This window comes from Melanaphis sacchari, unplaced genomic scaffold (genome assembly GCF_002803265.2).
Source record: "Melanaphis sacchari strain LSU unplaced genomic scaffold, SCAv2.0 Contig221_pilon_pilon, whole genome shotgun sequence".
Lineage (NCBI taxonomy): Eukaryota > Metazoa > Arthropoda > Insecta > Hemiptera > Aphididae > Melanaphis > Melanaphis sacchari.
Genome location: NW_020271098.1, coordinates 1,041,372 through 1,057,916, shown reverse-complemented (window position 1 = coordinate 1,057,916; position 16,545 = coordinate 1,041,372). Strand labels below are relative to the sequence as shown.

General features: G+C 23.1%; 3 protein-coding genes across 3 annotated transcripts; 2 read left to right on the top strand and 1 right to left on the bottom strand.

Annotated features, from left to right (window-relative positions):
• Positions 1-365: 365 nt before the first annotated feature.
• On the top strand, positions 366-5,872 carry LOC112594189 (intraflagellar transport protein 56). The gene is made up of 10 exons (XM_025338855.1): positions 366-437; positions 605-730; positions 2,177-2,368; positions 2,435-2,643; positions 3,778-3,970; positions 4,075-4,341; positions 4,412-4,609; positions 4,715-4,823; positions 5,256-5,496; positions 5,752-5,872. Exons 1-10 carry the CDS (start codon positions 435-437, stop codon positions 5,861-5,863), a joined length of 1,650 nt encoding a protein of 549 aa, XP_025194640.1. The 5' UTR covers positions 366-434; the 3' UTR covers positions 5,864-5,872.
• A 1,469-nt stretch (positions 5,873-7,341) lies between these two features.
• LOC112594164 (interaptin-like) lies at positions 7,342-16,344 on the top strand. The gene is made up of 6 exons (XM_025338820.1): positions 7,342-7,496; positions 8,464-8,730; positions 9,409-9,503; positions 15,166-15,342; positions 15,407-15,520; positions 16,075-16,344. The coding sequence occupies exons 1-6, from the start codon at positions 7,397-7,399 to the stop codon at positions 16,312-16,314; spliced, it is 993 nt and encodes a 330-aa protein (XP_025194605.1). The 5' UTR covers positions 7,342-7,396; the 3' UTR covers positions 16,315-16,344.
• LOC112594163 (carboxypeptidase B-like) lies at positions 9,467-12,262 on the bottom strand. The gene is made up of 6 exons (XM_025338819.1): positions 11,979-12,262; positions 11,726-11,917; positions 11,214-11,544; positions 10,924-11,152; positions 10,653-10,836; positions 9,467-9,705 (listed from the first exon to the last, which is right to left on the bottom strand). Exons 1-6 carry the CDS (start codon positions 12,172-12,174, stop codon positions 9,518-9,520), a joined length of 1,320 nt encoding a protein of 439 aa, XP_025194604.1. The 5' UTR covers positions 12,175-12,262; the 3' UTR covers positions 9,467-9,517.
• Positions 16,345-16,545: the final 201 nt, after the last annotated feature.

Below are 16,545 nucleotides of genomic sequence, written 5' to 3'. Positions count from 1 at the left end.
ATTAAGTAGAATATTTTATTTTATATTAAAAATGAACTGTTGATATTGACTACATAATATAATCTATATTAAATGAACTTGGCTCCCAAAAAATATTTTTAGAACAGAAAATAAATGACGTCTTTGCGGACTTTCAAGCTATAGAAAGTATAAAGGTAGTATTTACCTACCACATCGTACCTAAGTTGCTATGGATATAGGCATTAACGTAGAAACCACAACAGTAGTATAAAAGTTACAATAACTATAATAGATAATATTTTATAAGAATATAAATAATTTACTTTAATGATTAAAGCATTACCAAGTTATAGAATGTAAATAAACATATTTTTTAGACAAAATATTTACTAATTATTAATTATAATTTATAAGTATATTTTACATATAAGATAAATATTATATACTAACTAATACCAATACCCACCTTAAACATGGTAAGATCACAAAAAATATGTATTTTATCCTAATATACTCGCTTATTATATACCTAAATATTGTAACAGTAATATAATATTTTGCACTAAATTAAAGATTAAATAATGTTAATAGATTCACATTATTTTATATTAGTTGACGATTTATGGTATGTTTTTTTATATAGATCTTATCACGTGTAAAACCAGCAGTAGAACAGCAATTAGAAAAAACTAAACCAATTAATCATAAAATAACTGCTAAGGATTTCATCGAGAAAAGGGATTACACTGGTGCTGTAACCATTTTAAAAGTTTGTATACATTTTTAACTAATCACTTGAGTTATTATAATTTATAAACGTTTTATTAATTTATCCATATTAATTAAAATAAAATAAAATTAACATGCATAAAATATTTACTTCGTTTACAAAACTAATAGTTATTTTATCTACCAGTAAAAATATAATTCTCTGAAGATTTAAAACCATTTTAACGTCACTATGTAAACGTAGTAATCATTAATTAGTAATGTTTTTTTACTAGAGCCTGAAATAAACTATTCTATTATCAATGGCATTAGACATTATTATAGCTGTTATTATAATATAATAGACATAATATATTTAAACACTAACGTATGAACATACCACAATAAGCATTATAGCTATATGCATCCATGCATATAATTTTATAATTTTATCATGAACCATTGATTATTTCAAAATGCATTAACATTGTTAAAATAAATCATCTTGTATTAAGCTTATAAGAATTGTTGTTTAATAAATAATTAACTATAAACAATTATAGAACAAGAAAAAAAAAATCAAAATTGAAATACATCTCAAGAGAAGTCAAAATATTTAGAAAAATATACTATGTATTATGTAGAGGAAATGCTAACACAAAAATTTCAACATAGGTTGTGTATATAATAATATATGATATAATATTTATAATTTTATTACTGAGAGTTAAACAGTTATTTTTAATTTTTCAACAATTATATGTATTTGTATAATTTGTTAAATCGTCCGCTATAACATTAATATTTAATTACCTATAAATAGTAATTATAAATATTTTGATAATGAATTTGTCTACTATTAATTCCTTTAAAAGGGAACGATTACAACACTATTTCTATCATTGCATACGTCATTTTATACGTAAAAAAATTCAACGTTTGTTTTTAATAAAAATAAAAATAGGTAACACCTTTAAAATACATATTAATTTTCATGAGCCCCCCTCCTACAAAAATAAAAAAAAATGTTGAAAATTTGCCATGAGTTTTATTAAACAAGTAAATATCCAATCTCATAAAAATATGAACTTCAAACTCATAAAAGAAAATTATGTGGAGAACTTAATTTTATTATAGATATAAAAAATTATGAGAAATTTTGTATTAAATTTTCAAATTTTGGATATAAAAAGAAAATATTTATGAATTTTTAACTTCAAAATTATTTACAAATATTTGTAATTTTGACGAATTTCGTTAAAATTATTACTTGAAACGCTTATCATAACAGAATGTTGTGACTATAAATTTTAAATATTTTTTAATTAGTAAATAAATAATTCATGAAGAATCTTTGCAATAAAATATTAAAAAACACATATCATAGTAAAAAATAAAAATAAATTCACTCATCGCTCTGTTCGAAAACTAAAATTATATTGTTATACAATAGTTCTCTAATATCTGGTAAATGTTTAACTAATTTACTTATTTTTTTTTTTTTTAGTTTGATTTAGAAAAATCAAAACAAGATGTGGAATTAGAACTTTGGCTAGCATATTGTTATTTTCATTTAGGTGATTATAATAACGCAATGATAATTTATAAAAATCATACCAAAAATTCAGGAATAAAACATTTATTTGTCAATTTGGCTTGCTGCTATTTTTATTTAGGCATGTACTCAGAGGCTGAAGAAGTAATATATTTTAGCAAAACTCATACATGAACTATTAAAATAATTATTATTGCCCGTTACTATAAGGTATTAGAAAAGTCCGATATCTCCGACGTTAAAATTCGATTGCAATTTCATTTGTCACATAAACAAGGTGACGAAAAAAAACTTATGGAGTATCATGAACTTTTAGCAGATGTGGTTGAAGATCAACTATCATTAGCAGCTATACATTATCTTAGATCACATTATCAAGAAGCTATTGATATATATAAAAAATTGATGATCAATAATCGGTAATTATAAATTTAATCCTAGTTAATAGTATAGTTCAATACCTCAAACCTACCTAAGATACACAGATATAAAGTATAAGTAGGTATCTAATATATTTTTTTAAACATAGAAAATTACACATTTCCACAACCATAAATAATTTCTGTGTATTAATAAATTTCACTCAATTTTTTATTGGAAACTTTGTGCCGCACATTTACAAATTACAAATTACAATCAAGTATGATATGATAGTCTCTTATTTAAAAATTAAATCCTTACATGCTCCATATTATCTTAATCTCAAATTCGTAACTGGAAGACAAATATTTCTATGTAAAACACAATAGTTCACAGTAATTCAATGTCAACTTAGTTACTAATAAGGGTAGTAAAATTATTTGGTCATGATGGGAAGAGGTGGTTTTCTTAACATGTACTTACTGTTTGATCATTACAAATATAATTTATGGTTATATTTAATATTAATTTTTTAAATTATAATAAATACAAACTTTATTTGCAAATGCATTAATAATATTTTTATCAAACTATTAAATCTATTTTCTTATTTTTTTTCTTTGCTTGTTTGTTTGGCACTTTGTTATTCATTATTTACAATTTGTATTTAGAAATTATAATTCTAAGATATAGTGTAAATTATAATTTATAACTATACAATTTACGTATATATATATGTGTATAATATATATATTATACATTTAGCTTACCAAGGTGGGTGAGAAGGATGATTGAACAATCACGATAATTTGATTGAAAAATTGAAAAAAGTCTTACATTAAAATATCATACTAAAATAAAATAATGTATTTTATGTTTTCATCTTCTTCTATTAATTTTAAAATTCAAGTTTAGTTCCAAAATTGAAATATTTATTCAAACAACCCTAGTTAAGTTATTATTTAGTTGTAATGTATTTAAGCATCCAAATTTGGTGGCAATAGCCAATAGTACTATACTACTGTACCATCCAATATTCTGAATATTATAATATTAAACCGCTCTAGGAATCAATAGAAGTTAGGTAATACTACTACTAGGTTCTGATATTATTATTATACGGTGTTTAACAAGTGGTTTATGATAATAGTTTATTAGTGTAATATTTTAAGTTAATTTATTACATTTTACAGACATTTTTTGGCACTGAATATTTATATGGCTCTTTGTTATTATAAATTAGACTTTTATGATGTATCTCAAGAAATTTTAGATGTTTATATGAAAAAATATCCAGATTCTATGATATTAACTAATTTAAAAGCATGCAATTTGTACAAATTATACGATGGTAAGGCTGCTGAATCAGAATTGAAAAATCTTATTGTGAGTTAAACATTGTTAATGAAATCATTTTTATTGTTTTATATAAAATTATTTTTTATAAAAATATTACTATTTTGTTATTTAATACCAAAAAATAATAAAAGGCGAGAAGGTCATCAACATTTAAGTTTTGTGAAGATTTGATTAAACACAACATGGTTGTTTTTCGCGAAGGAGAAGGTGCTTTACAAGTGTTGCCAGCTCTTGTTGATATTCTTCCAGAAGCCCGTCTTAATTTGGTAATATATTATTTGAGACAAGGAGAAAATGAAGAAGCTTATGAGTTAATCAAAGATTTGGAACCAGCTATTCCCCAAGAATATATCTTAAAAGCCATTGTTAATGTAGTCGTTGGTCAAGAAAAAGGAGATGTAAAATAATAAAACGATCATTAATAAATAATTAAAAAATACTAAGGTAAATTTTTGTTAATATTTTTAGACTAAGCAAATCGATAACGGACAGAGTTTATTTAGTATGGTAGGAAGTAGTTCCAGTGAATGTGACACAATACCAGGTCGGCAATGCATGGCTTCCTCTTTATTTTTAGAAGGACGTTATGACGAAGTTAGCTTATATCTAAGTTCAATAAAGAGTTATTTCTCAAATGACGATAGTTTTAATTTTAATTTTGCTCAGGTATTTTTATCAACTATTTTATATTCTATAAACTAAATACCTGATACCTGAATAAGCAATACCTAACAAATAACATTATGTAAAGTATTTATATATTGTACATAGGTTAAATTATCGCTAGGCGAGTACAAGGAAGCAGAAGAGATGTATTTACAAGTAAAAAGCAACAAAATACGAGAGAGTTTTATTTATATAAACCATTTAATACATTGTTGTAAGTTTTTGATAAAATATTTTATTACTTATGGATAAGTTAAAAATATGACATATATTTAGTAATTGTCCAATTTATAAATCCAGACAAAAAATATTTTATGTCCAGTGACTCATTCTAAGGTGGTTTTGCATAGCAATTACAATTCAAGGAATGTTTTCAATTAAACTGTCTATAATGGACAGCTGAGCCTTTAGGGTATGAAAAAATAGTTTTTACCCCATAATCTTAAAAGTGGTTGATTTTTTTTTTATTTGGAGACTTACTAAATGTCCAAAAATAAATGGCCTGATATTAATGTATATATTATGTACCTATATACAATATTGAATATTATACTTAGGACACTTAGGTATTAATTATTTAGATTTAAACATTAGAATTGTTCGTTTGTAAAATTATAATAACATATTGAAATTTTTTTTTATTTAGTTATTATGAATAAAAAATCGCAGTCAGCGTGGGATTTATATTTGAAAATTGAAAATTCACAAGATTCATTGATAATATTGCAGTCGATCGCAAATGATTGTTATAAGACTAATCAGTTTTGGCAATCAGCAAAAGCATTTGATATGCTTGAAAGATTAGATTTATTACCTGAATATTGGGAGGGAAAACGAGGTGCTTGTGCTGGCATATTTCAACAAATTGTTCTTGGAAATCAACCACAGTACGTTCAAATTGCTAATATTTATTTTGAAACTTTTAAATAAACCTACTAAATGTACATCAATACCAATGGCAAAATTAAGTTAATTTAAATCCTTCCATTCTGGAATCTGGTCATCTGGATTATCTGAAGTTCTCCTTCCCCAGAATTGCGCCATTGGTAAAATCATTGTATAGTAGGTACTAACTACTAGGTACCTATATTGACGTTTCGGAATAACTACAAGTAAATAATAAAATATTTATTTTAATATAGAGATCAAATAGCTGATGTAATACATTTATTAAGAAATTCGGCAAATTCTCAAGTTGAACAAATTATAAAAATGATGAAGAAATGGGCAAAAAATAACAAAATAGTGGTTTAGATTTATTTGTTATACCTACCCTAAATAATTATATATTATTAATAACACTTAATAATCTTATTGTGGTATATTCTTACTAAATATGTTTATAATTTATAAGTTTTAATTATTAAACTACCTATGTGTATAATTATAATATAATAATACCATACGTTCATATCCACTAAGTTTGTATCGATATATAAACTACATACTATAAAGTATAAATACTAAATGCATAATATCATAGATTAAATAGAGTAGGTATATTATATTAAATTATAGTATATAATATTTAGGTATCTATTAGATATCTGGTATACTGTAAGTTGTAACTGTATGGTTACCAAATTTAGGCCGCAGATAAGATTATAAGAACAAATTCTTGGTTATGAATTCGAATATTCTATTATAATACCTATTGCCTACTTATTTTATATAATCAACAAAATTAATTGACAATACATTATATTACCACCTATATATATATTTTTATATTTTGGCTGCATTACTCCCTAAAATTATCTGAAAATTTAATATTTTGTCTTTAATGTTCTATGGACGTGTTACCTACAGAAGATGTCGTAAACATGCATTAAGAATGTAATTTGTATGAATAGATCGTAGCAATAGCCCAAAATATTTTATACTTACAACCTACGGCATAAGTGCATAACTACAAAGGCATATTAAACTAATGAACTATGAAAGATTCTCCTATACAGTAAATGCATTTATTTTAACAAATTATCAACTTTACTCATTTTTGCCACAAAAATCTGATTTCGACATTACCGGGGGCCTCAATCTTCCACTAACATATTACATAGATAATATAAAACACTTAATGTATTCATTTTACAACTAAGTGATTTTTTGTATGGGTAAATTACAATATTTACTTAATACTTATCAATAAAATAATATTTAGCTGCAAACGTATGTATAAACTATAAAACAGTCAGACTCCATTTTACAGCCACCAATATAAGGATTAAGGGTTAATGATGTGCTTAATGCCTTAATACAATAAAGTTTAAGAATTTTATCATGATGATTGATAATGTGGAAACCTAATCTCCGCATGGACTAAGTGTCTAAGTAGTAAGTATTAAGTAATATAACTCTATAGTCTCTATGACTCAATGACTCCAATACTGTATAGTGTATATTAAGGCATAAATTATGTCTAAAAATGTAACCATATTTGTAGATAGATCGTTAGTTACGTCTTTACCCTGGTAGTACTGCACTATGTAAGGTACTAACTACTAAGGTTTAATCACAGAATAGATGAAATGTAACTGTGATACCTTTTAAGTTATAAATAATATGCCTGTGTACTATTTTTATTTATTATTATTACTATTGATAAGGAATAATAAAATATAATAAGTTGTGATAGTGAACAGTGATAATATCAACTAATTTTTAATTTACCATCATCATTCATCAACCAATAATCATTATTAATGTTTAATACTTATTACAATTATTTCCATAATTTTAAGATTTTTATGTAATAGGCATCTTGCACTAATAATAAGTTATCAGATGGTTTTTTTTTTGCTACACAATATGGATTTCTTAATTTCTGAGATGGAAAAATTGTTAGTATCTGGTAAAGAGGACTGTACTATCCAAGACATTATAGGTAACTAAATACTTTTCAAAATTTTCATTTATTATATAAATTATTTTAGTAATATGAAAAATAGCTTATTTTAGTGAGCAAAATACAGTTCTGCTTAAAGTAATCACATTGGTACAAGTTGTTTTGATTCTATGAACAAGTTGATTATATAAAACATTTTTATCTTTTTACAATTATATGTGTGCTTAAATACAATTAAAATAATATGAAAAAGACAAATAAGAAATCAAACTTTGCATTTTAGATTAGACTTGAGCATCCTTAAATTTTATTTTCATGTACCCGAAATTAAAACATATATATGTATGTAATTTCCAACATTTAAGAAAAATTTTTGAATACAAATTAAAATAAACTGAACCACATATTTTACATCAATAACTTAACAATGCAACATACAAAAATATTTTGATTAATTAATTATTTAAAATCCAAACAAATAAAGAAAAGGTAAATAATAAAACCATAGCTGAGCAATAATATAACTTATTAATTAATTGCAAGTTTATTAAAAATATTAAAATATACTATGTAAGAATAGTCAGCTTTTACTAATTATATTTGTGCATCCTAAGATATACATAGTGTGTTTAGTAAAAGTCCTAATTAAATTATGATGCTTAATATTTACTGAGTACATACAAAAAATTCTATCATTAATTATTAGTAAAACCTAGTTTTACTTAATTATTTAATTTTCATGGTAACATGTATACATAAGTACTAATATTTTTCAGTTATTACCTATTTCATTTTTTTAGATTTTGAAGTTAATTCAAATTTTACCAACAAATTAATTATAAAAAAAATAATAAAAAATCTAAAAACTATAATTTAACAAGGTATGTTAAGTAAATTCTAATATTAACTAATAAAAAAATAAATTAATTTAGAGCTCTACATTTTATGGTAAATTACACATTACACTACTTAATTTTGATTCATTTTATATTTTGAATGATTGCAGGAGAATTTGCAGGTAAAAATATTGATGATTTATTGATTGAAGCTGATAAAATAATTGGTGAAACACTTCCATTCTTCCAAACATATTCAAGTACAAATAAAGTTAAATCATCAAAAGACTGTAAAAGTATACAAAATAATACTAGGATTATACTAGCACAGCCTAAAATTGAAAGGAATGATACAAAAAGAGTTATTTTTAATTTAAAAAATAATTCTCAATGTATTTTAACTCCAGAGAAACATTCAAAAACATCAAAAATTTATGGTTTGTATTAAGAATATATTAGGAAATATGACTTAAAAGATATAATTAACTGTGTTGAGAAATTTAATGGTGTTTAGCCTTATAATTAACTATTTTTTTCAAAAATTTATTTTGATTCTATTTAATTTTTTGAAAATCATAATTTTTAGGATTTGCCATCTATAATTATTTTAAATACATTTTTATTAAATTCAATATAAAACATATTTTATGTTTGTTTTTATATTATTTAAAATATGAAATAGTTCATTTATTTCAATATATTTTAAATGTACATATATATTTATTTTTTTTTTTTTTTTTTTGTTAGCTAGTACCTTAATTTGAATTATTTAATAGCTATAATTTACTTACAAATTATAGGTATACCATAAAGTTAGATTTTTATATTCTTTTTCTGTTTTTAGATACCTTTTTATTGTATAAAATATTTTTTTTAAATATTGTTACCAATTCGTAATTTATGAATTGTCAAAAATTGTTATGATAAATGTGTTAAGTTATCATAAAAAAATATAAATATTAAAATTCAAGTAAGGGATTTGTAGTAAGGGGAATGGAAATATAATATAGACAAACATTACGAGACAACCATCAATTTATATCTTATTTAGGTCTTAGAATTGAGAGTTTAAAATAAATACAATTTTAATTTTTAAATATTAATTATATTTTTAGAAAATTTAACTATAAATAAGTATGTTAAAGAAGAGGAAAGAAAACATCATAATATTCATTCTCTGTCTTTAAAAAAATGTACAACTAAATTAAAGGTAAGCTAATAGTTTTATACATTATTATTATTTTCTGAACTTATTTCATTAGCTAGCGCTGAGACTGCTGCAAATGCTTCTTTTCCAGTAGATAAAATCTCAGATGGTGGTAAGATGAATCCATATTTTCCTGTATCTTTCAATTCTACAGTGTACGAATACTTAATTTTTGCAACTCCTTTTGCCCAATCATCAGATGCTCCTAAAAAATTTTAATTGTACATTGTATTGTATTAATAAAAAATTTAATTGCATACTATATATCGTTTAATTAGAAATTTGTGTTACTAAAATATTTTATTCTTATAAAATCTTTACCATTTTTGTGGAAATTTCTAACCAGTAAGGCTTATGTAGAATATTTTTTTCACATGTTTGGTGACGGCAGTGGCGTAGTTATGATTTTATTTTGAGGGGGGATATATAATTTATTGAATAAACATAAAATGGGGGCTTTTCCTCCCCATACCCCTCTAACAAATATATTATTTTTTTAAACATAATTTTATAAATACTAACCTAACTATAATAAATTCTATAATTTATAAAGTAAGATATGATTTCTAAGTTTTTTAACGTTCGGTGACTGCGTCTAAACATTATACCACACCATGTTCTTATAATCCTATATTGCATATTATATCTGTGATTATAACATGATATTGGTAATTTTATAATTAAATAATCTTATATTGATTATAAGTCAAGGGAGGATCTTTCCCCATCATCCCCTTCTCACCATAATTATGCCATTGGATGATGGATATGTTTTCTATGTTTTTACTACACCATACATAAAATTAACTAGATATGTATGGTTTATATGGAATATACATAAGTTTAATCGTTTCACCTGTATTATCAGCATTTAGTGAATGATTTAGGTATTAATCAATTTGTATTATCAAGATGAATACATTTCTAAAATTAAAATGGGTGTCATCCATGACGGATGTCCTTCTTAGCTATAAATTATGGATGAAAATTAATCTTTGTTAGATGTCACTATGTGTACTAGTGACATTTGTAATTTGTTTATTACGAGTATCCCCAATGCTACCCACTATATGAAAAAAATAACTGCTTGAGTGACACTGGTGATATTCTTTGATGACATTGTGTAAATAATATTTATTAAATTTCATATACCAGCTGCTGGGTATAAAAGTGTTGCACTATTTCCGACAGTATATTCATTTGATGTAGCCTTTTTAATAGCTGTGACCATAGCCTGGCCCACACGGTGTACTTCTTTCTGATCAGATGTTACTCGTTTGGCATAACCCCATGGATATAAGATATATTGCCCATAACTATGAAACGTCAGAAATCCCTAAAAATATGTTTATTTAATCTATAAGTTATAGTTTAGTTATAAGTTATAACTTATTATTTAAAAATAAAAAAATTTTCTATATACTTTAAATTTATTTGGATTTTTCATAATATACTGAACCACTGCTTGAGTTTCACGTTCAGAACTAGCTTTTACTCCTTTATATATTTCTGCACATGAATATTTGCTAGAACCACTCTCGCCCCAGTGGTATGCCCAGTTACGATTAAGATCTGTTCCTATACACGAATTCGCCGTTTGCTTGTTTCGGTTTTTTCGCCATAAGCGTTCTTTTTCATGAGAATATTTGTAGCTAAATAAAAATGATATATTTACTATTTGTTAAATTATATAATTATATAATTAATACTGACCCATCTGGATTTAAAATTGGTATTATGTGAAATTCAATATTATTCATATGAGATTCCAATGATTCTCTGTTATATACCAATTCATTTATTAAATATAATACTGAAGATACTGCAATCCATTCTCGAGCATGTATTCCTCCATCGATCCATATAGCTTTTATATTAGTTGCATTTTGGTCTGGCTTAATACGTATCACTCTTAATGGGACATTTTCATATGTATTACCAATAGTTTCAATTTCCACAATATCTGGATATTCTTGAGATAAGTAATCAATGTATTTATATATATCATGTATCTTATGATAACGTTCAAATGTCAAATTATGTCCTAAAATCATTAAATTAGTAATTAATATAACTAAAATCATTACAAAGTATATTATGATAATTTTTAATTTAACTATTTATTTGTACTTTTGTGAAACACAAATTAATATTATATTAACTTGTATAAATGTATGCAGTTAAATATTTATACAGCATAATTATTATTTGTAAATAAATTTAACCTTGTATTCTGGATAATTCTGAATCGTTTTCTTTTATTGGAGGGTTTTCTTCATTGATTGCTCGTTGTATATCATCAATAAAAACATCAAATAATAATGATCCATTATTTAGTGTATTTTTTACAATTTCTGAGTTGTGTTTTTTTACCATTATATCTACTGATGTAGAATTGGTAAACCATTTTTCAATCACTAAAAATTGTGTTCAAATTAATTCAATTACATTTATTAATGAAAATTCATATTTACTTACATCCTTGATTTTCTAATTCCTTGATTTTTTTCCTATGTTTGGAGTTTACTGTTTCAACTCTAAATACTTGGTCTCCATCATAAGTTATTTTCCCTTCAACATCTCGATGTTGACCATTATTCTCTAAACATATTGTAAATGTTGTTAAAGTTAAAAGTGTAAACACACAGTAAAGCACTTTGGAACAACCATCCATTTCGAACAACTAAATGAGGATAAACTAAATTGATTCTTGACCATGGGGAATTCTATAATATATACAGAAACCGGTACTGTACTATGATCCCAATCCAAACCACACCTATTTGATATTTTATTAATACCACTGGTTATTGACCAAATTTTCTACTTTCTGACATAAACATGAATAGAATATTTTATATCTTTTTGTCATTAACTTTACATTACTATTGTATTTTAATGACTAACATAAAATAAAAATATGTTTATAATATCTACAATAGATCTTTTCATACTAACAGTTATTAATGACAATTGCGTTTGCTTTATTAATTTAATCATTAAACAATTTATATAATGGCTTGTATTAATTAAATAAAAAAAGAATTTTAAATTAAATAATTTCTAATCTTTAATAATTGTAAAGTTAAAACTTAAAAATAAACTAAAAAGTACTTAATATTTATAAACATTTTAAACATTTTAGAGTAAACAATTATTTAAATATCTAAATAATTTTTATATTTTATAATTTACTAGTATTTAAATTTGTTTTTTATTAAAAATTAATAGTTTTTAAGTACAACATTGATGTAGTCATTTTTTTTACATAAAAATAAAAAAACATATATTTTACAAATTATATTTGAATAACAAAAGGTTAAAAATATAATGTGTTGACAGTTGACTGTGTCAATAACCCCTATAACCAGTTAATAAACCACATTCCAAGAAACCAGACATCCACTGTACATACTAATGTTTGAAATTTATGGATTTGGAATATGTTGTGTATAAACTGATGTTTAATAATATAATATATTAATTTCTTTTATTATGTAGGTCATTATTTGTCAAGGTGAAGTATAATTTGTAATATTTCGAGGTGAATGTTAACCACTGTCTACTGAATGCATAACTTTGTGTACTACTAAATGTATTCAAAATTTGAATATATTCTATAAATTGAATTGCATATGCTGCTCAGATACTTAAATACCTAATTTTTATTTTAGAATCTGAGTAGAAGAATGAATGTATTAATTTTACCATGATGTGTTTAATGTATATGTATACAATTTATAATAGAAAAATTCTATAATTTTCAACTACAATATCTTTAATAGTAGGACCCTAGTGATCTAATTTATACTTTAAAGAAATCAAAATTGAAAATTTTCATACCAAAAATAAAAAAGGAAAAATCTGAAATTTTTACATAAAACTAGTTTTTGACATGATTGATTTTCTTTTATGGTGTAATTCAAAAATGATTAACTATAGAGTGTAGGTACTTGAAATTTTCACTAAATTGTCATATTTATATTTTCTATTCATGGTATAATTTTCAAAGTATTAAGCTATTTATAGACTTTTGATATTTAAATTTATTTTTTTTTAATTTTGGTAGAAATATTTTTGCTCCATTTATATGCTTGCAAATGTTATGTAAGAAAGTTCCTCATATGTAGTTATTATAGTACTGAATTCAACAACAAGTTTTACTCGACATCTAATGTAAAGTAGATTTTAAGTAACTAAATAACTATAATAACTACATTATTTAAAATATTTAAAAATGACAAATGAGTACTGCTCTACTTTACATTAGATGTCGAGTAAAACTTGTTGTTGAATTCAGTACCCATAATAAATATGAAAAGTGCTGAGCAAAAATTGTTTATTTTGGTAATTATGGTTACAAGACAATTATTTTAATAATAATATTAGATTTGTGTGAAAGTTCTCATTTTTCTTTAATTTTTTTGTTTGTTTTTCTCAATTATATAAAAAATTACTGTGAACTTTTAATATTGACTTCTTTAAAGCTTAAATTAAATTCAATTTTCTGTCTAAAACCACTTTTAAAGTTAAAAATCTTTTTTTCAACTACTTATCGTGTACATAGACACTTATAAAAAAACACTTTTTTATAAAATATACATATCTATTTTTCATTCCACTCAGAATCTAAAATACATGTGCACATTTTTTTACTCTAAACATTTAATATGATTACAACATTATAAAAAATTACAAATTTATTTATAAAGATGTTCAATTTACTTATATAGTTAAAATTGACCTAATCTTTGAGCTAACCTAACCTATGAGGTTACTCACTTGTCATAAGTAATTTATACGGAGGCTAATAAAAACTAAAAATGAATGTATACAACTATTTATTTTTATAGGCATTTCATATTCAAGTTTGAAAGAAACTAGATACTTAAATAAAGAATATCATCATTAATTATTTTATTATAATTCAAAAACATTTTTATGGAATTCGAAACTTCTATGTCTTTTATCATATTTTATTCACTCATTAACATTTTTGAAACATTTTGATTAATTTCATGTCAGATTTCAAACCAGATAATTTGTGTTTTAAGTTTTGTCTTAATTTCTTAGATATAAAAATATTTCTATAATATCAATATTGTGTGAAAACATTTATCAAATCAAAAAAATACAACAAAAAGTTTATAATGTATAATGTTTACTTTAATAATTTATTTTTACAAATGAAGCAGAACTGAAAATGCTTTGGTTGAACAAAATGTGTATTTCTTATGTCTGTTATTTTAGTCATTATGTTTTAAATCATAGAATTTGCAACAATTTTCAATTTTTAATATGGTTTTTGATATTAAATTTGAACAACTTTTTGTTAAAGAAAAGTATTAATACAATTTCCAGTACATTTACAAATAATTAGGTAACTAGAAAAAAACTATCAAACTACAGCATGAAAGAGAAAGTACACCTAAATGAATTTTGTTTTAAGTGAAAAAAAGAAATACAACAATAGAATTTAAATTTTCACCAAATATATAAATATATAAATATTCTTTAGACATAATATAATTATTTAAAAGCTTTTGGCCTCTTAAATCATTAAAACTTAATTCTTAAAATAGATAAATGTATTATATTATAAAAAATTATACTGGATCTTTATGTACTTTAATTAAACTCAATATTTATTATTTATGTTTTTTAGATTCTTGATCCTAAAATAAACTTAAAAAAATCTCAATTTAAAGTTAGTTCATCTATGCTGGAAAATCACAATCGGCTACAAATTATGTGTAACACATATGATAAATTTGCTAAAAATAATAAAACACAGAACCAAATCAATAAATTAAAAATGGAAGAAGAATTAAAATATTATAAAGTAAATAAAACATTACATTATAATATAAAATTTATTTTTTTTACATTTTGTCAACTTTTTTCAGTTTAAAAATAAAGAACTCGAAAAAAATCTTATGTTTAAAGAACAAGAAATTCACAATTTAGAAAATAAATATCAGCAATTAAATCAGTATTGTGAATCATTTTTGAAAAAAAATGTAAGTATACAAATCATTAATGAATTTTTAAACTTAATAATTAAATGTTTAGTTCAAAATTAAATAACTTGGAATGTAATATTACATTATACACAGTTTTTTCCAATATGTATCAAACGTTAAATTTGTTTAAAATAGGTCAAATTTAAATATTATTTTTAAAATGTCTAGTTGTTTTTGCTATATGTCATACCTATTTATTAATTATATTTTTTTTTATAATTTCAAGAGATTTTGATTAGATATAATTTTTTTATATTTAACTATTTTCTTATTTTTTAATTTAGATTGATAGATAATTGAATAAAATATCATAGTATGGTATATTCTAATATTATTAGTTATGTTAAATTTGTAAGTTTCATTTATAGTTTTGTAACTTCCTTATCAACAGAAAAATAGATAATATACCTATATAATTAAACTTTTACTAAACATGTAGTTTATATTTTATAATTTTATAGTTTTATACTCAAATTATAATTGAAAACTACCTTTGTTTAGGATAAAACAATCTTTGCTATTATTTCTATTATTTTTATTTTTTGCTTTAGATCGAAGAGACATTAAAGAGTTATGATTTTCAATTAAATGAACTAATTGAACGTAACATGACTAGAGAATCACAGTTACATATTATAATTGGTAATCTCCTTGAAGAAATTGGACAATCACATAATCAATACAGAATAAAATTATCAGAAAAAAATAAACAAATACGCAATTATCTTGATCAAATAGAAACAATACTTGATAATGTTTACAAAATTAAAAATAAAAATATAAAAATTTAATATTTGTAAAATGTATTGATATCACATTGACATGACAATCATTTAAAAAAGAAATTTTACATTTGAGTGAACACATTAAAAAATGGAGTACGATCAAGTAAGAAATTGTATTTTTAAGCTTAATTTCTTATAAATGCATTTATTGTTTTGTTTATACATTTAAGCCTGTATATTTATTTATTACAATATATATATAATATTTATACTCTAGTCGGTAAATATATGTATAGT

Coding starts and splice junctions, on each gene's coding strand:
- LOC112594189 (XM_025338855.1), top strand. Junction 2,369..2,434: donor TGTACTCAGAGGCTGAAGAA/GTAATATATTTT, acceptor CGTTACTATAAG/GTATTAGAAAAGTCCGATAT. Junction 4,342..4,411: donor TTGGTCAAGAAAAAGGAGAT/GTAAAATAATAA, acceptor TAATATTTTTAG/ACTAAGCAAATCGATAACGG.
- LOC112594164 (XM_025338820.1), top strand. CDS start 7,397: ATGGTTTTTTTTTTGCTACACAATATGGATTTCTTAATTTCTGAGATG. Junction 7,497..8,463: donor TACTATCCAAGACATTATAG/GTAACTAAATAC, acceptor GAATGATTGCAG/GAGAATTTGCAGGTAAAAAT. Junction 8,731..9,408: donor AAAAACATCAAAAATTTATG/GTTTGTATTAAG, acceptor TTATATTTTTAG/AAAATTTAACTATAAATAAG.
- LOC112594163 (XM_025338819.1), bottom strand. CDS start 12,174: ATGGATGGTTGTTCCAAAGTGCTTTACTGTGTGTTTACACTTTTAACT. Junction 11,545..11,725: donor AGAATTATCCAGAATACAAG/GTTAAATTTATT, acceptor TAATGATTTTAG/GACATAATTTGACATTTGAA. Junction 10,837..10,923: donor AAAATCCAAATAAATTTAAA/GTATATAGAAAA, acceptor ACATATTTTTAG/GGATTTCTGACGTTTCATAG.